Here is a 26,052-nt window from a genome sequence, read left to right as displayed (position 1 = left end):
CCAATAACCCAATTTAAAAATGGGCAAAGGACCTGAATAGACATTTTTTCCCAAGAAGACATACGAATGGCCAACAGGTACAAGAAAAGGTGCTAGATATCACTAATCATCAGGAAAGTGCAAATCAAAACCACGGTGAGATATCACCTCACACCTGTTAGGATGGGTGTTATCAAAAAAACAAGAGATAACAAGTGTGGCAAGGATGTAGAGAAAAGGGAATCTTTGTCCATTGTTGGTGGGAACTGGTGTAAACTGGTGCAACCACTATGGAAAACAGAATGGAAGTTCCTCAGGAAATTAAAAACAGAACTACAGTAGGACCCAGGAATCCCATTTCTGGGTATCTATCCAAAGGAAATGAAACTGTAATCGCAAAGTGATGTTTGCACTCTCACATTCATTGCAGCATTATTCACAATAGCCAAGGTGTGAAATCAACCTAAGTATCTGTCAATGGATGAATGGATAAAGAAGATGTGGTATGTGTGTATGTATGTGTGTGAAATATCATTCAGCCTTGGATAAGGCTGGAAATCTTGTCATTTGCAGCAACATGGATGAACCTGGAGGGCATTATGCTAAGTGAAATAAGCCAGCCAGAGAAAGACAAATACTGCATGGTATCACTTATGTGAAATCTAAAAATAAAAGTCAAACTCAGAAACAGAGAGTAGAAAAGTGAGTGGTTTCCATAAGCTGGGAGGTGGTGGAAAAAGGGAGAGGTTGGTGAAAGGGTACAAACTTTCAGTTATAAGGTGAATTTTTAAAAACTGGGTAAAGATCCCTCCTGACTATTCAGGGTTTCACAAATCACAAGATTTGATGTCATGTACACAACATTTTGTAGCTCAATATCTGTTTCACAAAGTTACAAACAATCTGTAACTTTAAAAGTGCATTGGCTTTATTTTTTGAATAAATAATACATTCACATAATTTTTAGAGTAAAATATAACAAAGTATGAAGTGTGAGAAGTCTCATTCCCACCCCTTTCTCAACCTACGCTTCCTTCACCCCCACTGCTGTGAGTAAGCATTAGTTTCTTTTGTATCCTTCTATCATTTTCTCCAGATATTATTTTCCTCTTTTCTTACATAATAGGTAATAAGCTATATACATTGGCCTGTATCACTTAACAATATATTCTAGAGATATAGGGAGTGTCCTGATTATTTTTTATAGGTATCCAGTACTCCACTTTGTGTATATATTATGGTTTATTTGATTATTCCCTGTTGATGGACACTCACTTTTTCCCAGTCTTTTGCCATTACAACACATGCTGTCATTAGGGCGGCCATGGATAGTTGTGCAAGTTGTGCACTGTACAAAGGTGCCGTTTATAGGACAGATATTGTAAATTTGTACTGCTGATTTCCAGCAGATGGAAGTAAGAGTGTTGAGGAAGGCTCTATATGGGCCACTAGCAATGCTGGCTAGAACAATTACCTTTGTATGTACATCATTTTGTACGTGCAGTTATATCTAAAGGTAAACTTCCAAAAGTGGGATTGCTGGGTTAAAGGGTAAATGCATTTGTCATTTGGACAGATCTTGCCCTGCATTTTTCCTTCTCATTAGCAAAATGTGAGACTGCCTGTTTTCCCACAGCCTCACCACCAGACCGCATTGTCAAATATTTGGATTTTTGCCAATCTGATAGGTGAAAAGGGGTATTGAGTGCAGTTTTAATTCACATTTCTCCTGTTACGAGTGTAATTAGGCATCTTTTCATGTTACTTCTTTTGTATTACTTGTTCAGTGAACTGACCGTGTCTTTGGCTTACTTTTCTATTGGGATGTTGGTGTTTTTCTTCTTGATTTCTATATTTGGCTGATTATAACTTTGTTAGTGATATGAGGTGTACTTCTTTTTTCTAGTTCATCATTTGTCTTTTGACTTTGCTTATGGTGGTTTGTTTTGTTGGTTGGTTGGTTGGTTGGTTGGCTGGTTGGCTTTGGGGGGAGAGGGTTGGCCATGCATAAGACTTGATTTTTATGTAGAAAATCATTTAAAATATTTTATTAATTTTTAACAGAATAGATAATACAGGGATACAGTCCTTTTGTAGATAAATTCAGAACTTATAGCTATGGTTGAGGTTATCTTTGGTCCCCACACCCAACCCTACTCTCATCCCGCCTCTTCAAAGGCTGCCACAGTTATCCTCTTGATGTTCATATCTCTGGACATTTATTTCTGCATTTCCGTTCATATGTAAATCTGCACTGAAAAATATATAGAGGGCTTCCCTGGTGGCGCAGTGGTTAAGAATCTGCCTGCCAATGCAGGGGACACTGGTTTGATCTCTGGTCCGGGAATAGCCCACATGCCACGGAGCAACCAAGCCCGTGTGCCACAACTACTGAGCCTGCGCTCTAGAGCCCGCGAGCCACAACTACTGAAGCCAGTGTGCCACAACTACTGAAGCCTGCGTGCCTAGAGACTGTGCTCTGCAACAGAAGCCACCGCAATGAGAAGCCCGTGCACCGCAACAAAGAGTAACCCCCGCTCTCAGCAACTAGAGAAAACTCGCGTGCAGCAGCAAAGACCCAATGCAGCCAAAAATTAAATAAATGAATAAATAAATAAATTTATTACAAAAAGAAAAATATATAGAATTATTTTAGGGCTTCCCAAGTTCTTCGTGGTTGACAGTGTTCTTGACAGTCTGCAAAACATGTCTCCAATGATAAGTACTTTGCAGATTCCAAAACATCTACTACACTTTGGAAAGCCCTTCCTGGTGGGTGAAAACACATTTCAGGCTACTAATTTATTCTTAGTTAGTACTATTTTGTGGTTTTCTTTATTGTTTTTTATTAGCAAATGTTTTTGTACCTATCTCTAAATTAAAAGACTTCCTTTAAAAAAACATCTTTATTGAGATATAATTCATATGCTATAAAATTCACCCATTTAAAAGGTACAATTTAATGTTTTTTTGATATATTCACAGAATTGTGCAACCATCGCTACAATCTAATTAGAACATTTTAATCACCCCAAAAAGAAACCCCATACCCTTTAGCAGTCACTTCCATTTCCCCCACTCAGGCCCCTGGCAGCTAATCTACTTTCTGTCTCTATAGATTTGCCTCTTCTGGACACTTCATGTAAATGGAACTGTACAATATATGGTCTTAAAAAGCTTTCCTTCTATTTAACGAACCACAATATCATTATCACTCCTAACTAAAAACAAAGCAATAAAGACAAAATGAAAAAGATCCATAGTTCATTAAATCATCAAATGTCTGGCCAATGTTCACATTTCCAGATCTTCTAAAGACCACATATAATTTTTTGTAATTTCTTTGCAGCAGGATCCAAACAAGGCCACCCAGTGCTACTGGTTGCTATTTCTTAAATTCTCCTTTTTTTAAAAAAAAATTATCTACTTATTTATTTTTGGCTGCGTTGGGTCTCCGTTGCCACGCGTGGGCTTTCTCCAGTTGCGGAGAGCGGGGGCTACTCTTTGTTGCGGAGTGCAGGCTCCAGTAGTTGTGGCACATGGGCTTAGTTGCTCCACAACATGTGGGATCTTCCCAGACCAGAGTTCGAACCTGTGTCCCCTGCATAGGCAGGCAGATTCTTAACCACTGCGCCACCAGGGAAGTCCCTGGTTGCTCTTTCTTTAAACCTCCTTTTATCTACTGCTTCCCCTCCATCACTTTTCCCTCACCTGGCAGTTTATCTGATGGATACCTGGGTTGCTGGTCATGTAGAGCAGCGCTGCCCGATAGAAATACAATGAGAGCAACACATATAATCAAGAAATTTCTGGGACGTCCCTGGTGGTCCAGTGGTTAAGAATCCACCTTCCAATGCAGGGGACGCGGGTTTGATCCCTGGTCGGGGGAACTAAGATCCCGTATGCCACGGGGCAACTAAGCCCACGCACTGCAGCTACTGAGCCCACGCGCTCTGGAGCTCTCGCACCACTAGATAGAAGCCCACGTGCCACAACGAAGAGCCCGCGCACTGCAAGGAAAGATCCCGCGTGCCGCAACTAAGACCCAACACAGCCAAAAATAAGTAAATAAATATTTTTAAAAAAAAGAAATTTCTAATACCTACACTTAAAAAAAGAAGTAAAAAGAAACACGTGAAATTATTTTTAACAATGTTTTATTTAACCTACTCTACCAAAATAATATTTCAACATATAGTCAATGTAAAAATTATCAGATATTTTAAATTCTTTTTTTATACTAAGTCTTTTTTTTTAAAGGAACATTTATTTATTTATTTATTTATTTATTTATTGGGCTGTGTTGGGTCTTCGTTGTTGCATGCAGGCTTTCTCTAGTTGTGGCGAGGTGGGGTCTACTCTTCGTTGTGGTGCGTAGGCTTCTCATTGCGGTGGCTTCTCTTGTTGCAGAGCACGGGCTCTAGGCGCACAGGGCTTCAGTAGTTGTGGCTCGCAGGCTCTAGAGAGCAGGCTCAGTAGTTGTGATGCACGGGCCTAGTTGCTCCGCGGCATGTGGGATCTTCCCAGACCAGGGATTGAACCCGCGACCCCTGCATTGGCAGACGGATTCTTAAGCACTGCGCCACCAGAGAAGTCCTATACTAAGTCTTTAAAATCCATATGTATTTTACACTGTCAGCACATCTCACTTTGCACCAGCCATGATTCAAGGGCTCAGTAGCCACATGTGGCTCGTAGCTGTCATTAGATAGTGCTCTCCTAGTTGTAGAGTTTCCCACAGTTTTGATCTGGCTGATGCAACTTTGTGGTGTCATTTAATGTGTTCCTCTGTCCCCTGCATTTCCTGTAAACTGGGACTTGGGTCAAGAAGCTCAATCAGATTCAGGTTTGGAGTTTTTGTTTTTATTTTTATTTTTCGCCAACACCTTCCTTTGTGGTGCTTCATACGTCCATCAAGAGGCACATCCTGTCCCGTCATCTCTCCTTTTGTGATGTCAGCAACCACAGATATTCAATGCCCAGACACATTAGTTCATTAGAGGTTGCAAAATGGCAATATTCTCATTTCTAAATGTTTGACCTTTACCAAACATCATATGGTTTCCCAAACCCAAAGCATCATATGATTCCCAGACTCTTTACAAATCTTTGTATTTTACAATATGCTTTTCAATTTTTTTATGGTTTAAAAGACAAGGTTAGGTTGTTTTTTTTAAGGACTTCTTAATTTTCAAAAATTGTAACAGAGTTAAAAAGTCTTTTCAGTTTTCAAGATGCTTAATTCATTTGAAATATGCATTGAGCACGTACTGTGTGTAGCAGTGAACAAAACAGAGACTGACAGCCCAGTGGGGAGGGACAGATGAAAATAAGTAAAGAAACAAAATAATTTCAGGTTATAATCTGTGGTCTGAAGGAAATGAGCAGGGTAGTGTGCAAGAGAGCATGCGTGGAGTAAGCCCTGTAAATTGGGTGGTCAGGGAAGGTCTTTCCAGAAGAGGACATTGAAGCCAAGAGCTGAAAGCTACCCTGTGAAGGTAGGGGAGGTTGTGGCATCCCCAGGAAAAGGGACAACAAGTGTAAAGGCTGAAAAGTGGGAATAAGAGGGATGCAAAGGAGGCCAGTATGGCTGGAGAGGGCTGTTGGGGGCGGGGAGAGGAAAACTTTTAAGTCTGAGAGGTGAGGAGGGCAGATGTGCTGGCACTGGTCGGCTGCCGGGAGGACTCTTTAAGCCTGAATGAGATGGAGCTAAGGGAGGATTCTGAGCAGGGGAGGAATGTGACCTGCCTCAGATGTTCACAGGGTCCCTCCAGCTGTGGGTGGGGGGAAGAGACTGTGGGGACAGAAGAGGAGCAGGGAGACCAGGGAGAAGGTTGCTGCGATGGTCCAATGGGGGACAAAACCAGGGTAGGGGCCATGGAGGGGGCAGAAGTGTATGTGTCCTAGATCTTTTGAAAGTAGAGCTGACAGATTTGCTGATGGATTAGGTGTGGGTAGTGAGATAAAAGAGAGGAATCAAGGCTGACTCAAAGATTTTAACTCAAGCACCTGGGTGGGTGGTGATGCTATTCCTGAGATGGGTAAGACTGTGGGAGGAGAGGTTTTGAAATCAAGAGTTCAGTTTTGGCCACTTCCACAGAGAGATGTCAGATAAGGCTTCCACTGTTAAGTGTATGGATTCTGCGGAGCAGTCGGGGCTGGGATGTAGCCTTTACAGTCATTGGCATGGGATGGCTTTCAGAGGTTCGGGCCTCAATGACATCTCCATGACGAGTGTACATCTCAAGAAAAGCGTGCAAATTCCAGGCCTTGGAGCCCCTCCAACCTTTAGAGGTCTGGAAGAGAAGGAGACTCCAGCCAAGGAAACTGACAACAGTCAGAGAAAAAGGTATTTCAGAAGAACGGGATAGGCAAATGGACAATGTGGAGCGTGGTTGGGGGGGGGGTGTCAGATTTTAAGAGGGACAGTGTCACACTGTATCATAAGGGAAGGAGTCAGGTTGATGGCGTGACGGTAGAAGGTGAAGAGTTCCTGTGTGATTGTCTCCACGCTCTGTGGTTTCTAGAGCCCTTCATGATTTGCAAAGCATGTTACTCATTTAGAAAGCATTTTGCAAAGTTCTTGGCTACAAAGCATTTTTTAGAGCCAGAAAATTTCGCTTCTGTTCATACCCCAGAGCAGTGTTTCTCAAACCATGTTGCAACCCATCTGTTGGTCATGAAATTTAGTTAAGTCATGACCAGCATCTTTAAAAATAAAACAGAATAGGACATTGCAGAGCGTGTTACATAGCGAAAGTCAGAATTGTGTCGTGAAATCTTTTTTTTTTTGAGTCACATTATAAAATGCATTCTTACTATAGGTGTGGTCAAAACATTTGAAAGACTGCCCCAGAGAACCTCTTGCAAAGAGTGCATTGAAGATCAGCGCAAGAATGTTCAATGAAAGTGTCTGTAAAGTTAAAAACTGGAAATAAACTAAATGTCTGTCATCAGGAGGATAGTTTGTTTATAAAACAGGAATACTACACAGCAGTGAAAATGCACTCATTTGATCTATATATCAACATGGATAGATCTTGAAAACGTACAGCTGAGTGAAAAAAGCAAGTTTCAAATTACATGATTATAATAGTAGTTCTTTAAATCAAAATAAGGCACAGGATACCAAATTTTTTGTGTGAGAAAATGGCAGAATATGAGTAGTAGAAGTACTGACACATCTTTTTTTATTGAAGTATAGTTGATTTACAGTATTATATTAGCTTCAGGTGTACAACATAGTGATTCAATATTTTTATAGATTATAGTCCATTTAAAGTTATCATAAAATATTGGCTATATTCTCTGTGCTGTACAATATGTCCTTGTAGCTTATTTATTTTATTCATAGTAGTTTGTATCTCTTAATCCCCTATCCCTATCTTGCCCCTCCCCCCATGCCCTCTCCTCACTGGTTTGTTCTAATTTGTTCTCTATATCTGTGAGTCTGTTTCTGCTTTGTTATATTCATTCGTTTTATTTTTTAGATTCCACATATAAGTGATAACATACAGTATTTGTCTTTGTCTGACTTATTTCACTAAGCATAATACCCACTAGGTCCACCCATGTGACACATAGTTCTTTGCAAGGATACACCAACTCCTTGGTGGTTACCCTGGGGGAGGGTGGGGGTAATGGAGCAAGAGAAGGGTACACAGAGGGCTCCAACCATACCTGTCATGTTACAGTTCTTAAATATAGAGTAGCTGAAAATATGTTCTGGGGTGATGGGCATACGACTTTATTCCCAGTTGAAATTTGGAGGCCTCCATTGTGTCAGGTGCCAATTATTTAGTTGCTGGAAATGGTGGGATGGGGGGACCAAAGGGCCTTGGGGAAGGGGCAGAGGTGGTGGCATGTATCAGTCAGGGCCCTAGCTGGAAGGGGGCTGGCCTGGAGGAAAGACTAATTATCTAACTCCGAGATAGAAGGAGCTGTGTGGACAGGATGGCAGGACTGACCTTTGAGGGAGAGAGACAACCAGCACGGGGAGGAAGCCAGGGAGAGAAATGCCACAGCTCCATTCTCCTCCTGCTCTCTGACCTCAACTGGACAGGCCCCACCTGCAGCCAGAGGGTCAAGAAAGCCTGTGGTACAGACCACAGGTGCCATCACGTGGGGGGAGGAAGGGTGGAGAGCAGGCCTGCGGGGACTCGCCAGCACGGCAGGCAGGGAGCTTGGGGCAGCATCTCTTTACCAGCTGCTACACAAGCGCTGAGTTTCATCAATTCACATCTTACCATCTCTGAAAATGGACTTTATCTGACAGTGGATGGTGGCTCAGCTTTGTGGAAATGCAGCATTCAGTTTTTTTTTTTTTTAATAAATAGATTTATTTATTTATTTATTTACTTTTGGCTGCATTGGGTCTTCATTGCTGCGCACGGGCTTTCTCTAGTTGCGGCGAGCGGGGGCTACTCTTCGTTGCGGTGCGCGGGCTTCTCATTGCGGTGGCTTCTCTTGTTGCAGAGCACAGTCTCTAGGTGCACAGGCTTCAGTAGTTGTGGCACGTGGGCTCAGTAGTTGTGGCTTGCGTGGTCTAGAGCACAGGCTCAGTAGTTGTGGCGCACGGGCTTAGTTGCGCCGCAGCATGTGAGGTCTTCCTGTTCCAGGGCTCTAACCCGTGTCCCCTGCATTGGCAGGCGGATTCTCAACCACTGCGCCACCAGAGAAGTCCCATAACATTCAGTGTTTTAGTAGCTGGTACAGCCTCACCCATACCAACCTGCTGGGCGTCAGCCTTGGGTGCTGGTTATATGATTCTGGATTTTTCTCCCTTTATGAAAAGTCCATAGTTGTTTCGGGAAAGGCATTGGGGCTCCCTAGGCCACCCCTCTGACCCCCCCGCTCACCCCTGCCCACCCCCCAGGCCATGGACAGCCAGAAGCAGTTCACCGGTCCAGAAATCCAATTCCTGCTTTCGTGCTCCGAAGCGGATGAGAACGAGATGATCGACTGCGACGAGTTTGCCAACCGCTTCCAGGAGCCAGCCCGCGACATCGGCTTCAACGTGGCCGTGCTGCTCACCAACCTGTCGGAGCACGTGCCTCACGACCCGCGCCTGCGCAACTTCCTCGAGCTGGCCGGGAGCATCCTCGAGTACTTCCGGCCCTACCTGGGCCGCATCGAGATCATGGGCGCCTCCCGCCGCATCGAGCGTATCTACTTCGAGATCTCGGAGACCAACCGCGCCCAGTGGGAGATGCCCCAGGTCGGTGGCCCCGCACACGCGCATGCTTGCCTCCCGGGGCTTCGGGGCACGCTCCTCGCACGCTTGGACCACACACGGGGCTGTGCACGCTTCGCACATCTGCTCTGCAGACCCTGGTGTGCCCCTGCTCTGCTCGTGCAAGCCCATGCCCACCCTTCTGCACACGTTGTATGGGTGCTGCTGTGCCCTTGCACACCCCTGGTTCTCCCATGCCCACCTCGTGCAAACTCGGCATGGACATATACCCTTATACATGCAGCAGCGTCTGTGGGCCCTCACTGCGGCTGCTCGCACACCACGCCTGCCACTTGCACACTCACCCTGGGAGCTCTTATAATCCTGATGTGACCACACCCACACTCTTGTACTTGAACCCACGTGGTTACACACACCTTGCTCACCTTACCAGCAGCCCCTGGTGTGCCCTCTCTTGGCCCTGGCCTGCCCATGCCCACTCTTTTGCACACTCACCACGGGGGCTCTAGGGTGCCCTGATGACTGGTGACTGGCATTTTGTGCCCCCAAATGCCCTCTGAGTTCCTAGCACACAATGCCCTTCCCACTTATGCTGGGCCCACATGTGTGTGCACCTCTCTTGCACACTCACTCTGAGGATGCCAGTGTGCATTCCTGCAGCCCTGGCATGCCATATGGTTGCCCGCCCTCACTCATTCACCCACACATGCCCTGGCACACCCATGCTCAATCATGAGCACTTGGACCACCCTCACCAACTCACCCGCAAGAGCCCCTGCGTGTCCTTGGTGGCCAGGCCTACTCCTTGACCTGATGTGCCCCGAATATGCCCAGCCTACAAGTGTTTGAATGCCCCTTACACACTCACTTGCTCCAAAGTATGCTCACGTAGCCCTGGCACGCCCCCAGCCCACCTTACACACTTAGCCTGCATGTGGTTCCCATCCCCCATTTTCTCACCCTCCCATGTGCCCCTCATGCACGCTCGGCCCCTGGCCCTGCCCCTGCTGTCCAGGTGGCCCTCCTGGCCACACTCACCGTGCACACCAAGCCTGCGTGCTCCTTACCTGCCCCTTGCACTCCCACTTCCCTTTTATTCCTCAGATGCCCCCAGGCACCTGCACACTCCTCCCACTTGCTCTTGCACACCCTTCCCACCTTACACACAGTTCATGAGACTTGCACTCCCATCATCTCAACACCTGGGCCCCTTGAGTCTCCTCCTCAGTGACACCTGGCTCATGCACGCCCGGGCTTGTGCCCTACCCTGAGCCCTGCCCTCACGTTCTGGGCCCTCTTACACTGACTCCCAGGTCCTCTTGCACACTCATCCTGCCGCACATGCACTGACCATATGAATTGTAGACCCCTCCCACATTTACACTCCCCACCCGCGGTTTCACCCAGGCCCTTGCATGCCTGCCCCATATGCCCATGTCCGCCGAGCACACTGAGCCGGGCATGGTCACATTCTTCCCATGTCCTCCCATGCCGCCACGCCCTCCTCACACCGGATTCCTCCCTTAGTCCCGGTGCCCTCTCACAAGGCTCTTGCACATCGGCCCTTTCACATACTCCACCGGAACGCCCAAGGTTTTGCACACTCACCTGTGTCCCTTGGGGCACCACTGTATACTCCTCCTCTCCAATCTGGCTTAAAAGCCATTGCATCATCCTTGCACCCGGGACGTCTGCACATCCCTGCCTCTGCAGGAAGCCCTGGTTCACCACTGGCGCGTCACACTCTAGTACACCCCGTGGGAGCTCCGCCCCTCACGTGCACCCCACGTGCACACTCTTTCTGTTAGTGTTATTCCTCCAAACACCCACTTCCTCCTGCTCACTCCTTCCCATTCCCACGTTCTCCCGCCCGTCCGGAGTCCATGTCTGCCTGCGTGGCCCTCTAGCGCTCATGCAGCAGTACCACAATAGCAAGCACTAGACGGCGTTTGGCAGGTGCCAGGCACTGTCCTAATCACTCAGCATCTATTAACTCATTTAATCCTCACGCCAACCCTTTTACGCATGGGTTCTACTATTATTCCCCGATTTACATAAGGGGAAACCGAAGCCCAGAGAGTTAAGTCTAACTCAGTGGCAGAATCAGCATTCGAACCCAGGCAGGCTGGCTGCAGAATCCTTGCCCTCAACCACTATGCTCCGTCTGTCGAAGCCAAGAACATCGATTCTGGAACCAGCTTGTTGGGAATTCGAATCCTACACCTGCCACCTCTCAGCTGCATCACCCCGGACACGTGACTTTCTGGGCTTCCATTTCCTCATCTGTAAAATGGGGATATCGGCCCCTACTTCTAGGATGGTTTGCGAGGTTTTAATGAGAGACCATACATAAAATGCTGGATACAGGGCCTAGCCTTGCTGAGGTTCTTACAAGTGCACCTACAGCGAGCGCTATATAGGTTCGCTTTCAAAAATAAAAACGACGATGCTTAGAACAGCGGCGAACGCGCGTGGCTGCCACCGCTGTAGTCCCAAGTCCCCGCCGACGGCGCCCCCATCACGTCCCCTCCGTCCCGCGCTGCAGGTGAAGGAGTCGAAGCGTCAGTTCATCTTCGACGTGGTGAACGAGGGCGGCGAGTCGGAGAAGATGGAGCTCTTCGTGAGCTTCTGCGAGGACACCATCTTCGAGATGCAGATCGCCGCGCAGATCTCGGAGACCGAGGGCGGGCCGGGGGAGGACAACGACGAGGGCGCGGGCGTGGCGGAGGCGGGCGCCGAGGGCGCAGAGGAGGGCGCGGCGGGGCCCGAGGGCGCGGCGGGGACGGCGGCGGCGGGCGCGACGGCGCGGCTGGCGGCGGCGGCGAGTCGGGCCCTGCGGGGCCTCAGCTACCGCAGCCTGCGGCGGCGCGTGCGGCGGCTGCGGCGGCTGACGGCGCGCGAGGCCTCGACGGCCGTGGCCGCGCTGCTCTGGGGGGCGCTGGCGTGCGCGGGGGCGGCGTGCGCGGGGGCGGCGGCGGGCGCGCTGCGCCTGCTCTGGGGCTCGCTCTTCGGCGGCGGCCTGGTGGAGGGCGCCAAGAAGGTGACGATGACCGAGCTCCTGGCGGGCATGCCCGACCCCACGGGCGACGAGGTGCGCGGCGAGCAGCCGGCCGGGCCCGGAGGCGACGCGGACGGCGAGGGTGCGGGCGAAGGCGCGGGCGACTCCGCGGAGGGCGCGGGCGACGAGGAGGCGGCGGCGCAGGAGGCCGGCCCGGGAGGCGCCGACGGGACTGTGGCCGTGGCCGAGGATGGCCCCTTCCGGCCCGAAGGGGCCGGCGGCCTCGGGGACATGGGTGACTTGACGCCGGTGGAGCCGCCCACGCCCGAGGGCTCCCCTATCATCAAGAGGAAGCTGGGGGTGAGAGCGCGGGCTGGGGCTTCAGGGTTTTGGAGAGATTGGGGTAGGAGGCAGGGTGAGAGAGGGAAAGAGAGACAAATAGAGGTTGGAGAGCGGTGCACAGAGAGAGGAAAAGGGCGGAGAGAGGGCCTGAGAGATACGCAGAGACAAAGAGAGACACACTGAGAGATGGACGCAGAGATGGAGACCTGGAGGAAGTCTCCCGATGAAGAGGGTAGTGATTCTGGGAGAGACAGAGAAAAAAATATCTGGAGCCAGAAAGAGCAAGAGATCCAGAGACCAAATTAGAGGAGAAGCAGGACCAAGAACTAAAAAGACCGAAGATAGGGTCAGAGACACTGGGAGATACAGGCGGTTGTGGGGAATTAAGTAGTCCACGTGACAGAGGCCCCTAAAGCATCCTCAGGCCCTCAGTGCAATAAGTACCATGGGGGTGCGGTTGTCAAGGTGATGGAAGGCCATGAGGGGAGAAGGGCTCCACTTGGAGCCAGCCTGACTCTGCACAGTGCTTTAGCCAAGGCACTCCACCTCTCTAAGCCTCAGTTTCCCCTCTATAAAATGAGAATCATAATCCCTCTTCTGGGGCGGGGTGGGGGGGAGTAAAACTTAGATTGCCCAGGAGAAACGGCCAGAAAGGGACACAGAGAGGAATAGGCAGGTCTGAGAGGCGCTTGGGGTGCAGGCTCAGCCCTGATACTTGCCCTGCCGCCAGGTGGATGGAGAGGAAGGGGAGCTGCCTCCAGAGCCCGAGCCTGAGAAAGCCGAGTGAGTGGCCTTGGGTCCAAGGGGCCCAGCCCCTATCACTGCCTCCCTCCTGGACTAGAAGCCTCCTGAGGTCAGGGCCTGAGGATGTCCTGGTCACTCTGGGACCTCAGCATCACCCATCCCAGGCCCAGGCCCAGAGGAGGGCCTCTGTGAAAGGCAGTCGAGAAATGAATGCTTCTCTCTTACCTGCAAGCCTTTCTCCCAGCCGTTCCCTCCGCCTGTGACACCTTCCCCTGTGCTTTGTCTCAGCCTTCCTCCTCCCCATCTTGGCTCACATGGCTCCTTCTCTGGGAAGCCTACCTTGACACGCCCCCTAAGTTGAAGAGGTGTCTCCTCTGGGCTCCCATAAGCCCCTGAGCTACCCTCGTCCCAGCCCTGACCACTCCGGGCTGCCACTGTCTGGTGACGGGTCTGTACCCCATTGGACTGGAGCCCCATGGGGACAGGGCTGGAAGTTGTCTCACCACTGTGTCCCCAGCACCATCTAGACCTGGACCAGGCATGGGGTGGGCCCCAGCGCATGGCTTTGAATGAATGAATGAATGAATGAATGCATTCCCCAGGCACCTGCTCACTCTCTCTGTGTCCTGCCCTGCAGTGCTGAGAATGGGGAGAAGAAAGAAGTCCCCGAACCCCCACCAGAACCCCCCAAGAAGACAGCTCCTCCTCCCCCGCCTCCAAAGAAGGAGGGGGCTGGAGGCGGGGGCCTGGAATTCTGGGGAGAACTGGAAGTACAGAGGGTGAAGTTCTTGGTGAGGAACCCAGCAAGGGCACCCTGAAGCCTCCTCTCCCAGAAAACACTCACACCACCTCTCCCCCAACCCTGTCCTTGAGCCCACCTGGGCCAGGCTCATCTCTGTGGGGAAGTCGATATGGGCAGAGAGCAGAGATGTCCCCAGACAGAGCAGGACCTGGGCACAGGGCAGCATTTTCAGGTGGTCCCCACTTGGCTCTTCGGCCTCTCCCCGCTCACAATCCTTATTCCAGCCTCCCCGCTTTTGCGTACCTGGGGCCACCGGCCTCAGCTTCCCACCCCCATCCTCTATCCAAAGCTAAATCCAACTGAGGCCGTGGCGCTGTTCCTTCCACCGTGGCCTATTTCTTGGCTCCCAGCCTTCAGGTAGGAGCTGCCACACCAGCCCCAGCTCCTCCTGTGGGGGGAGAATTCATCTCCTCATCCAGCCCGGAAGAAGGGAGGTCAGGGCCCAGGGCTCCATCTGTCCTATCTCCTCTCCAGGCCAGCCTGACATGAGGGGCTGAGGGAAACATGTTGGACAGAGGGTGGTTCAGTGAGGATTCGGGGGAAGAATGGGGGATGGAGAGAACGATGGAGAGAAAAAGAGGAAGGGAGAGATGGAAGTAGATGTCCTCTGCCTGGGATGAAGCAGACAGGGTCCCCTCACCCGGGAGGCAGCATGGCAGAGTGGTTGGGAGTGTGGACTCTGGAGCTGGACCGCCTGGCTTCAAAGTCCAGGTCTGCCACTTCTTGGCTGCGTAACCTTGGACAAGACAGCTCACCACCCTGAGCCTCCATTTCCTCATCCAGAAAGTGGGCTTATCAGCAGTACCTACTTCATAGGGTTGTGGTGAGAATTAAACAGGTTCATGTATATAAAGCTCTTAGCCCAGGCCTTGGTATACAATAAGCACTCAATAAATGGGAGATTGTGGGACCAGATATTAAGGACCCCGGTGCTTGGGTTGTGGGTGAATGTTGGGATAAATTCTCCCGGGAAGCGAGTGGACCGTGAGCTCTGTCTTTTTCTTTCTCTCTTCATCTTAGAACTACCTCTCCCGGAACTTTTACACTCTGCGATTCCTTGCCCTCTTCTTGGCATTTGCCATCAACTTCATCCTGCTGTTTTATAAGGTGCTGATCAAGAGGGGCCGGGAGAATCAGGCGCTTACCTGGGCTGTGGGGCGGGAGGCTCAGCCCCTAACGGGTTCCCAGGGCCCTTGCAGTTCACCAGGGACAAGGTCTTGGGCTCAGGGTCCCCAGGAAGGTTCAGGCTGAACACCTTGAGCTTAAGACCCCTGTGGTGGTGAGTATGGGTGTCTGGGTCCATCTGGAACAGATGCCTGAGTGCCCTGTGGGAGTTAGTGCAGGTAATCAGTCCTGGGTTCCACGCTCAGCTCTGCCGCTGGCCAGCCCTGTGCCCGTGGGTGCAGGCCTTCCCCTCTCTGCAACACCCGCTGATTTGGTTACATCTCTTTGTTCTCACATAAGCTAAAGAGAAATTTGTGGGGAGGAGGAAATGGGCAGCTCATGGAAGAGAAGTAGAGGGCTAAGACGCAGGCCTCCCAAAGGACAAAGGGCCCCTCGGGGTCTTGCGCGAGATCTAGATAACAGGACAGAGGGGCAGTCTAGCAGAATGGTCAGAGCATGGCTTCTGTAGGATCAGTCTGGCTCTAACATTCACTGGCTGCATGATGTTAGACAAAGTTCTTAACCTTTCTGTGCCTTAATTTCCTCATCTGTAATATGGGATAATAACAGAGCCTACATCTTAGAGCTGTGGGAATTAAAAGAGGATTAACATGAGGAATTCCCTGGCGGTCCAGTGGTTAGGACTCCACGCTTTCACTGCTGAAGGCGCGGGTTCAGTCCCTGATCAGGGAACTAAGATCCTGCAAGATGTGTGAGGCCCAGCCAAAAAAAAAAAAGAGGGTTGATGTATGTAAAGTACTCAGAATAGTACCTGGCAAAAAAAAAGTGCTGTATAAATAAATGATAGCTACTACTAATTTTAGTATTAGTGTTAATATTAGTGTTAAAAGTAGTCTCTTTAGGGCTCCACTATCAAGACGAATCAACTCTGTTTTCAGTCCTCCTGTCACTCAGTTCAATAGTCAAGATTCCCAGGACAGAATCTGATTTGCTAGCTAGGGTCCTGGGCCCACCCTTTGATCTTGATGGACAGTCCTGCCGAGACTGTATCTGACGAGGGCCCAGTTCTGGGTGTGGCAGACCAGGTACCAGGACACCGGGTCCCCACCCTGACTGACCTCTGTCCCTCTTTAGGTCTCAGACTCTCCACCAGGGGAGGATGATATGCAGAGCTCAGCAGCTGGGGACCTGTCAGGAGCAGGGTCAGGTGGAGGTTCTGGCTGGGGCTCGGGGGCCGGAGAGGAAGCAGAGGGCGACGAGGATGAGAACATGGTGTACTACTTCCTGGAGGAGAGCACGGGCTACATGGAACCTGCCTTGCGTTGCTTGAGCCTTCTGCATACGCTGGTGGCCTTTCTCTGCATCATTGGCTACAACTGTCTCAAGGTGGGTCATGACCACAGTCTTGGGGCTGGGGCGTGTGTGTGTGTATGTGTGTGTTTGGAGGGGATGTGTGCCGGGACAGGGGCTGGGGCATCTCACACAGTGATTGGGACAGAGGGGGGTCTAGGGTTGGGGTAAGGCTGGGGGACTGAGTACAGGATTGGGGTCTTTAGCAAGGGTGATATTCAAACTGGGAACTGATACGGGTCGCAGCCGAGGAGATGGGTCCTGTGACGATGTTAATTTCTGGATCAAGAAGCAAAATTTGTCATTCGGGAATATTTATTTTCTGCATGTTGGTCAGTTGGTGAATTAATATCTGTGAGGGTCTGTGGGCCTCAGACATAACATGGGTGCCAACAGGGGGATGTGGATTCTGACATCGACTATGCCTGAAGCTTGTGATGCCCCGTAAGGTGTATTACGAAAACTTCAGTATGGGTTCCATGAGAACTGACTGTTCAGCAAATCTTGATACTTTACAATTGGATGAACAGAGCTCTTTTGGCTTAGAAGTTTTGCAAGTGCTGTTCCCTCTGCCTGGAATGCTCTGCCCCATTTCCACCTCCTTTCACCTGCCTGTTTTATTCCTCCTCCTTCCCTTGGGAGGCCCCAGGCTGCAGCAGGTGCCAGTTCTGGGCTCTCTCGGGTTTTTTCCTCATCCCAGCCCTGACTCTCTGACCACGTTTCCCCACTACTACCCTGATCACTCTGGGAAAGCTCCTCTGATGTGGGGTCTCACGAAGGCTCCAGCAAGATGTCCTAGCTCCTGCCGAGGCTGTGGTCTCCTGACACCCACCCCTTTGCCTCCCTGGATGATCTAGGTGCCCCTGGTGATCTTTAAGCGGGAGAAGGAACTGGCCCGGAAGCTGGAGTTTGACGGCCTCTACATCACAGAGCAGCCTGAAGATGATGACGTGAAGGGGCAGTGGGACCGGCTGGTGCTCAACACTCCGTAAGGGCCCACCCCAGCCTCGTGGTGGGTTGGGGAAGCAGAGCTGGGTTTCCACTCCAGTCCCAGCCCAGGCCTCAAAAGACCGGAGTTCTAGTCACTGCCGGTCCTGACTCATTCTCCCCAAGCCTTTGTCCTCCTCTTAGTAGTACAGACAAATTTCCCGTGCATTAAAGTACCTCTGGGGGTGCTGCTGACACATGCAGGTTCCTGGGCCCCAGCCCTGGGCATTCTGGTTCAGTGAGTCTGAGGTGGCGCCCAGGAACCTGCATTTTAAACTCTGTCCCCACGCGTGATTCTCACCAGGTGCCATGAGTGGGAAATATATGAACTCATTTGGTTTTTAAACTGAGCCCAGAGAGGAAATGAGGGTTGTGAGGGCAACGTGGTGGGACTCTGGATCCCCAAAGTACACTCCCAGCCCATTCCATTTTCCCCCAGGTCAAGTCCCATCTTATGTGTTCATACAATGGGGCTGCATCCTTAGAGGGAGGCATGTCTAGAGTAAGAACGCCAGGTCAGGTTGGAACCCTGGGTTGGCCTCACTCTAGCTGGGAATTATTGGTCCAGTTACTTGGCCTCTCTGTGCCTCAGTTTCCTTATCTGTAAAGTGGGGATATATAATAGCACCGACCTCACTAGGACCTTGTGACAATGAAATGAGTTAGTGTGGTTTCTGGGGCACTGTAAGCCCTAGGTAAGGGTTGGAAGTTATTTTCTTTTTTCTTTTTTTTTTAATGAAGACACTTTTTTTTTTTTTTGCATCAGGCCTTAGTTGCGGCATGCAGAATCTTTGTTGAGGCAAACATGCAGGATCTTTCGTTTCCGCGAGCAGGCTTTTCTTTGTGGCGCTCGAGCTCCAGGGCGCGAGGGCTCGGTAGTTTGCGGCATGCAGGCTCTCTCGTTGAGGCGCGCGAGTTCAGTAGCTATAGCGTGCGGGCTTAGTTGCCCTGTGACATGTGGGATCTTCCCGGACCAGGGATAGAACCCACGTCCCCTGCATTGGAAGGTAGATTCTTTACCACTGAACCACCAGGGAAGTCCCGGAAGTTATTTTCTTATGGGGTCCTGCCTAGTGAAGTGGTGCAAGGAGAGAGAGAAGCCATACCAAGGACATCCTATACTCTCATTGTCACCATTAAAGACACATTTAACTTACACACATTCAAGTACACATGCTTAAAAGAGAGAGAGACACCTATTTAAAATGGTGTCTGCCCAAGACCTTGACTTCTAAATACCATTTCCCATGACAAGGAACCAAACTCCATGAAGAAGTGGCAGATTTCAGGGCTGGGTTGGGGAAGTGTAAGATGAGCCTGAATTATCTTGTTATGTCAGAAAGCAAGGGTGTGCTCACTGAAAAATGGTGACATGCTGAAAGGACCCTGCTGCCAGCTTAGAAGGGGCTCCCCGTGGACAAATCAAGGACAGTTTGAGCATTGATAAGGATAGGAAGTGCCACAAATTGAAACACACATCAAATAGGCCTAAATCCATGGATTCATAATAAATCTCCACTTCACCCCCCACCCTCCCCCAGCAAAACTCATTGGCCCACCTTTGCAGGATGTTGGGACATCAACTCATAAATTAGAAAACTGGTAAATAAAGGGCCAGAATCATCAAATAAAATTAAACAGTGTGAGAAGGCACCCCGGAGCCGGAGCAGGGCCAGGCTGCTGGTCCCAACTCCCCCCCACCTGAGTGCAGTTCTGGGGCCTTTGCACATCCCAGCTCCGAATGCGAGCCGCCTGCCTCACCTGGGCTCCACCAACAACAGCAGCGGGGGAGGGCGGGGTAAGAGTTGACCTCAGGCAAAAGTCACCTGGCTTGGGGTCTTTAGAGCCTGACCCTGAGTGAGATGTGACCCCCCTGTCTCCTGTGAGAAAAGCATTGGAATTCCAACCCCCACGCCCCACCCCCCACCCCACCCCCGCCCCGGCCTGACTGGTGGCTCCTATTCCCTCCTACCCTAATGTCTTGTGGCTTCTTTCTCTTGGCAGGTCTTTCCCCAGCAACTACTGGGACAAATTTGTCAAGCGGAAGGTGAGAGGATGTGGATGGGGAGGTGGAAGGGCCTCCCGGGCTGGGTTCCTTGCTGCCACCAGGCCATCCAAACCCCGTCAGGCCCTTGCTTCATGTGTGACCTTGGGCAAGAGGCTTTGACTGTCTGAGGAGCACCTCAGATTGCCAGTCTGGAAGTGGGCATGACAGTCACCCCTCCCGCTCTGTAATGAGACGATACATGTAACAAGCACAGCATAGTGCCTGGCACAGAGTAAATACTCAGTGAATATTAGTTTTGAGGGAGGAAGTAAGGCATCCTATTTTCAGCACACAGACTCTGGTGCTAGATTGTCTGCTTTTCTATTCCTAGCAGGGCCAACCTTTCTGTGCCTCAGTTTCCCTCATATTCAAAGTGAAGTAATGAGGGCCGACCCCACCAGGTTGTTGTAAAGGTTATATGACCTACTACAGGAGCAGTATCTGGCACATAGGAAAACATTCAGTTACAATCATTCAGTCACTCAACAAATGTTTATTGAGCACCTACTGTGTGCCAGGACCTGTTTTAGGGACCTGGAATCCAAGCAGTAAACACATTTGGACCCTCAAGTTGGAAGGACAGAGGAGGAACACATTTATAGCATTCAGGTGGTGATAAGTGCTGTAGAAGAAAAAAGCCCCGCAGAGGGGTGGGGAGTGCGTGGGTATCAGCCCAGACAGGTTGCTCTTTCGCGCAGGGTGCTCAGGAGGTGAGGGAGTGAGGCAGGTGGGAATCTGGGGGAAGGGTGTCCTGGGCAGGGGGAACGGCCAGTGCAAAGGTCCTGGGGGAGGAATGTGCCTGGTATATTTGAGGAGCTGTGAGGAGGCCAGTGTGGCTGGAGCAGAGTGAGTGAGGGGTTGAGTGGGAGGAGATGAATTCATAGATGACGGGGTGGGGGCGCCAGTTATATAGGATTCCTTGCCTACCTGCCTAATATTAATAAATTATCCCAATTAATTTGGCTACTGAGTAAACTGGACCTTTATCACTTTGGGACCTTCCCCCTGAGGATCTGAAGAAAGCTCTGGCCCTTCTCCCCAGAAAAATGCACCCCCGATCTCTCACACAAAGTTCAGAGTGTCCCCAGACCCCCCCAACCATGCAGGCTATGACCTTCCCCACTCTAGTTGTGTCTGCACGGCCCTATGCTCCCCTGTGTAGGTCTTGGACAAGCACGGGGACATCTATGGGAGGGAGCGGATCGCCGAGCTCCTGGGCATGGATCTGGCCACGCTGGAGATCACAGCGCACAATGAGCGCAAGCCTGAACCACCGCCGGGGCTGCTCACCTGGTGAGCCAGGGGTGACCCTGCACAGGCCTGGGACAGGCAGGGGAGGTGGCCAGGGTCTGACCCTCCAGCAACTGGCCATCCCTCTTCCCTCCACCCTACAGGCTCATGTCCATCGATATCAAGTACCAGATCTGGAAGTTTGGGGTCATCTTCACAGACAATGTGAGGAGGGCCCTGTGGGGGGTGAGGGGCCTGCAGGAGAAGGGCCTGAGGGCATTGGGGGCTCCACCCCCAGGTATCCCTGACCAGGGACTGACTCCTGACCCCTGTGCACCTCTGACCCACCCAAGGCTCCTTACCACCCAGAACACTCTTGAATTCCCAGACTATGTCCTTCTGCGGAGGGTTCCCCAACTCCCTGCAGAATGGCTTCCCACCCAGAGTGCCCCATTGTTCCTGATCCTTCAAATAATCCCTAGCCAGAGATGGCACCCTGACCCCCAGAACATGCCCAACACTCTTAACTGTTCCCTGGCGCCCAGAGTACTCCTTGACCCTCATGAATGCACGCTGACCCCGGCTCTGTGTGCCCACAGTCTTTCCTGTATCTGGGCTGGTACATGGTGATGTCCCTCCTGGGTCACTACAACAACTTCTTCTTTGCCGCCCACCTCCTGGACATTGCCATGGGGGTCAAGACGTTGCGCACCATCCTCTCCTCCGTCACCCACAATGGGAAACAGGTGTGGAGGGGACCTGTCTGAGGGGAGTGAGCCTGGAGGAATGAGCTTGGCAGTCTGAGGAGGGGTGGAGGGTGAGGGCTGGGCAGGTAGGGTGAGGAGGGACAAGGCTGGGAGGGCTGAGCCAGAGTGGGTGTGGGTGGTGAGACCCCAGGGGGAAGGCCACCTGGGCCGAACTGGGGCAAGGATAGAGAAGGCTGGGGACTTCCCTGGTGGTCCAGCGGTTAAGACTCTGCGCTCCCAGTGCAGGGGGCTGAGTTTGATCCCTGGTCAGGGAACTAGATCCCACATGCTGCAACTAAAGATCACACATGCCTTAACTACAGAGCCCGCGTGCCGCGACTAAGACCCAGCGCAGCCAAATAAATAAATAAATATTTTTTTAAAAAGGTAGAGAAGGCTGGGCATGGGGGAGGGGCAAGCCCATAGTGGAGCTGACGGCCCCTTGCACATCCCCAGCTGTTGATGACCGTGGGCCTCCTGGCGGTGGTGGTCTACCTGTACACCGTGGTGGCCTTCAACTTCTTCCGCAAGTTCTACAACAAGAGTGAGGATGAGGACGAGCCTGATATGAAGTGTGACGACATGATGACGGTAAGCCCCTCCCCCCAGCGCTCTTGGAACAAGTTACTGACCATCCCTGACCCTTAGTTTTCCCATCTGTAAAGGGGGTTAGTAATAGAACCTACCTGTAGACTTACTGTGAGGGTTCAGTGAGCTGACAATTGTGAGGTACATTGAACAATGCTCAATAAATGGTAGCCACTGTTGTAATAGTATCTGAGTTTTTCAAGCTATCCTTATTGGAAAGGTGCTCGGGCACGGTGCCTGACTTACAAGCCATGTGATTTGGGGTTGGCTGCTCAACCTCCCCATGCTCTGGTGTCCTCACCTGTGAAATGGGTGTATAATAACAGTGCCTACATCCTCGGGTTGCTTTTAGGACTCAGTGATGCTCCCTGACCATCTAAGATTTAAAAGTCTTAGAATAGTGCCTGGCAGGTATTAAGGATTCCGTAGATGTGAGCTACTATCATCATTATAATGAAAAGTTTTACCCAAAGCATGCTATCCATGTTTTTGTTTTCTCTTCTATTCTAGTAGTGGTGGTCATAACCCAAACTGAGTTGTTTTTTTTTTTTCTAAACTCCATCTTTTTTTTTTGTTTTTTTTTTTTTGGCCTTACCACACGGCTTGTAGGATCTTAGTTCCCTGACCAGGGATTGAACCTGGGCCCTTGGCAGTGAGAGTGCAGAGTCCTAACCACTGGACCGCCAGGGAATTCCACTAGAATCCATCTTTATTTTTATTATACTCCAACTGAACCTTAGCATTTCCTCCACTTGTGAATTTTTTTTAATTTTTATTTATTTAGTTAAAAAAATTTTTTTGGCCGCACTGTGCGGCTTGTGAGATCTTAGTTCTTTGACCAGGGATCGAACCTAGACCCTCGGCAGTGAAAGCGCAGAGTCCTAACCACTGCACCACTAGGGAATTCCCCCCAAATTAAGTTTAACCTACCATAGGCATGGGCCACAGTGGAAAGAATCATCCCAGGGCTTTATCTCAGAGATGGCCTGTAATCTGGCACTGTGCTCGCAGGATCCACTCAGCCTGACGTTTGAGGCCCCACCAGACCTGGTCTTGACACTTCGCCTTGTTCCCATCAGTCACTGGTCTTAGCTCTTACCCAAGAGAACTGGGTTCTCTCACTTTCCAGGGACAGAGAAAGAACAGTGTAAAGTCTTTCCCAAGTGCCAGGCAGACCACATCCCTCCCTCAACTCAGAACCTTCTTGTGGTTTCCTGATGCCTTCACCATGGCTTACAAAGCCAGGGAAAAACCAGCCTGGCCTGAGTCTAACCAGAGTCCTTCTTGCTTTTTGCTCTCTGGCTGCCTGGTCCTCCTTCAGTTCCCCTAAGATCATGTGTTTCCTCCCAACCCAAGCCCTTTGCATCTGACATTCTCTCTTCCTCCCTTCCCCGGCCCTATGTACACACACCCCTTCACTTGATGCTTCACCTTCAACTTAAATGCTGCCTCCTACAGGAAGCCCTCCATGACTATTGGCTGGACCTCATTTATCTCCCTGCTCGTGCTCACAGGAACTCTATTTTCCAGCTTCACTGAACCTCTTTCAGTTCCTCACAAGAGCAAGATGCATTCTTTCCTCCCCAAATGGTGATGAAGCACATGTGGTTCTCTCTGCCTGGAACTCTCTCTCCCACCTAATATTTTCTTCACGTTCCAGCTCACACACGTCCCCTCTTCTAGGAAGCCTTGCCCAATCACCGCAGGCTGGGCCAGGCTTTCAAAGCTTCAACGCTTCCTGTGCTTCCCCCATCTCACCGCTGATTACACTGTGCTTTCCCTGTCCTGGCCCTGAGCCCTCCCTATCACAACCCTGATCATTTCTGGGCTGTCACTGTCTGATGCCAAGTTTGTGAGCCCTGTGAGAGGAAGGTTCAGTGCTGTCTCAGTCATTGCCATGTGTGCCCTGCTGCAGCTAGCCCAGCGCCCTGTAGGTACTTGGTGAATGTCGAATGATTGAATGCATGACTAATGTGCTTCTCACCCTGCCCCCGCAGTGTTACCTGTTTCACATGTATGTGGGTGTCCGAGCTGGTGGGGGCATTGGGGACGAGATTGAGGACCCAGCAGGCGATGAATATGAGCTGTACCGGGTGGTCTTCGACATCACTTTCTTCTTCTTTGTCATCGTCATCCTGTTGGCCATCATCCAGGGTCAGTGCTTGTCGGGGTTGTGGGAGTGGGGGCTCTGTGCCCAGAGGCAGACTAGCTCCTTTAAGAGTGCAGGCCCAGAAAAAAAAAAAAAAAAAAAAAAAAAAGAGTGCAGGCCCAGGATCACATCAGCCTGGATTCATATCCTGGCTCTGCCTCTCCCTACTGTGAGACTTTGGGTAAGTCACCACTCTGAGCCTCAGTTTCTCCATCTGTAAAATGGGGTTTTTAAAATTATACTAGCCTCATAGGGTTGTTGTGAGAATTCAATCAATTCGTAGGTGGTAAATGTCTGGCTCATGATAAGTGCTCAATAAATGCTAGGTATTATTATTTTTAGGAAGCAGGGTGTGATTAGGGAGATGAGGATGGGAGGCAGGACTCAGACGTAGGTAGCCAGAAGAGGAGGGAGTCTGAACTGGGTCAGAGGTTGGGCACTGACTTGCGCCCTGCCACCCCAGGTCTGATCATTGACGCTTTTGGTGAGCTCCGAGACCAACAAGAGCAAGTGAAGGAAGATATGGAGGTAGGTCATATCTGGGGGGTGACCCAGAGGGATTATGGGACCCTGGGGGGTTGAATGGGCCTTGACTCTGATGTCTCCTGCCATGCACAGACCAAGTGCTTCATCTGTGGTATCGGCAGCGATTACTTTGATTCAACACCGCATGGGTTCGAGACTCACACACTAGAGGAGCACAACCTGGCCAATTACATGTGAGTGTGGGCCCACTGGCCAATCAGGAGGGTGGGGGCGCGGCTGCCGACAGCCGGCTCGAGATACTGGCCAGTTAGGGAAGGGGGTATGGTGTCCATGTGGGTGGATTCCCAGCCAGCCAATCAGGAGAAAGTAAGGGTGATTGCGACCTGTCTACCGCTGCCTCCCATCCCCAGGTTTTTCCTGATGTATCTGATAAACAAGGACGAGACAGAACACACGGGTCAGGTAAGGGTGTGTTAATGGGACGACAATGGGCAGAGACATGGTGAATTTTTTTTTAATTAATTTATTTATTTACTTATTTTTGGCTGCATTGGGTCTTCGTTGCTGCGTGTGGGCTTTCTCTAGTTGCGGCGAGCGGGGGCTACTCTTCATTGCGGTGGCTTCTCTTGTTGCCGAGCGCAGGCTCTAGGCACGCGGGCTTCACTAGTTGCAGCATGCGGACTCGGTAGTTGTGGCTCGCGGGCTCTAGAGCGTAGGCTCAGTAGTTGTGCCACACGGGCTTTGTTGCTCTGTGGCATGTGGGATCTTCCTGGACCAGGGATCGAACCCGTGTCCCCAGCATTGGCAGGCAGATTCTTAACCACTGCACCACCAGGGAAGTCCCGACATGGTGAATTTTAATATAAGGTCAATCAGCAGGTGACAGTAAAAAGCTCATATCAATATGAAGCATTTGAAGATGTGACCAACCAACCCTTCCCCATCCCCCACCCCTAGGAGTCTTACGTCTGGAAGATGTACCAAGAGAGATGTTGGGATTTCTTCCCAGCTGGCGATTGTTTCCGCAAGCAGTATGAGGACCAGCTTAGCTGAGACACCCCCAGCTGGCCCTTCACCCCCACCTCAAGGTCCTTATTCTCACAGCAAGCCCCTTAGCCCCCAAATCCCTCTCCCCAAGGCGGCTGGGGGAGGGTGACCATGTACTGGCAAAATAAAGTCTGTGCTACACCCCTGATATCATTGTGTTGGATTGTTGACATTTGTGGGGTGGGTGGGCATACAGGAATTCTGCCCTCCTCTCCCCTGCCAACCCAAGAAAACCAAGA

The 26,052-nt window shown here is 50.7% G+C and overlaps 1 protein-coding gene across 1 annotated transcript in view; it reads left to right on the top strand.

The window, feature by feature from the left end:
* RYR1 (ryanodine receptor 1) overlaps positions 1-25,961 on the top strand; it is a 117,571-nt gene extending 91,610 nt beyond the window's left edge. The window contains exons 89-105 of the mRNA XM_059903567.1: positions 8,855-9,196; positions 11,718-12,530; positions 13,243-13,295; positions 13,894-14,047; positions 15,079-15,165; positions 16,318-16,569; positions 17,391-17,521; positions 19,525-19,567; positions 20,730-20,860; positions 20,962-21,022; positions 21,397-21,543; positions 22,000-22,134; positions 24,129-24,285; positions 24,744-24,808; positions 24,899-24,999; positions 25,177-25,228; positions 25,724-25,961. Of these exons, the coding sequence (XP_059759550.1) occupies positions 8,855-9,196; positions 11,718-12,530; positions 13,243-13,295; positions 13,894-14,047; positions 15,079-15,165; positions 16,318-16,569; positions 17,391-17,521; positions 19,525-19,567; positions 20,730-20,860; positions 20,962-21,022; positions 21,397-21,543; positions 22,000-22,134; positions 24,129-24,285; positions 24,744-24,808; positions 24,899-24,999; positions 25,177-25,228; positions 25,724-25,819 (2,820 nt within the window). The 3' untranslated portion in view covers positions 25,820-25,961. The remainder of the gene's footprint in view (positions 1-8,854; positions 9,197-11,717; positions 12,531-13,242; positions 13,296-13,893; positions 14,048-15,078; positions 15,166-16,317; positions 16,570-17,390; positions 17,522-19,524; positions 19,568-20,729; positions 20,861-20,961; positions 21,023-21,396; positions 21,544-21,999; positions 22,135-24,128; positions 24,286-24,743; positions 24,809-24,898; positions 25,000-25,176; positions 25,229-25,723) is intronic.
* Positions 25,962-26,052: the final 91 nt, after the last annotated feature.

The sequence above is a fragment of the Balaenoptera ricei genome, chromosome 19 (assembly GCF_028023285.1).
Source record: "Balaenoptera ricei isolate mBalRic1 chromosome 19, mBalRic1.hap2, whole genome shotgun sequence".
In the NCBI taxonomy this organism is placed as follows: domain Eukaryota; kingdom Metazoa; phylum Chordata; class Mammalia; order Artiodactyla; family Balaenopteridae; genus Balaenoptera; species Balaenoptera ricei.
Note: the sequence above shows the minus strand (reverse complement) of the source record. Positions and strands in the feature narration are given on the sequence as shown.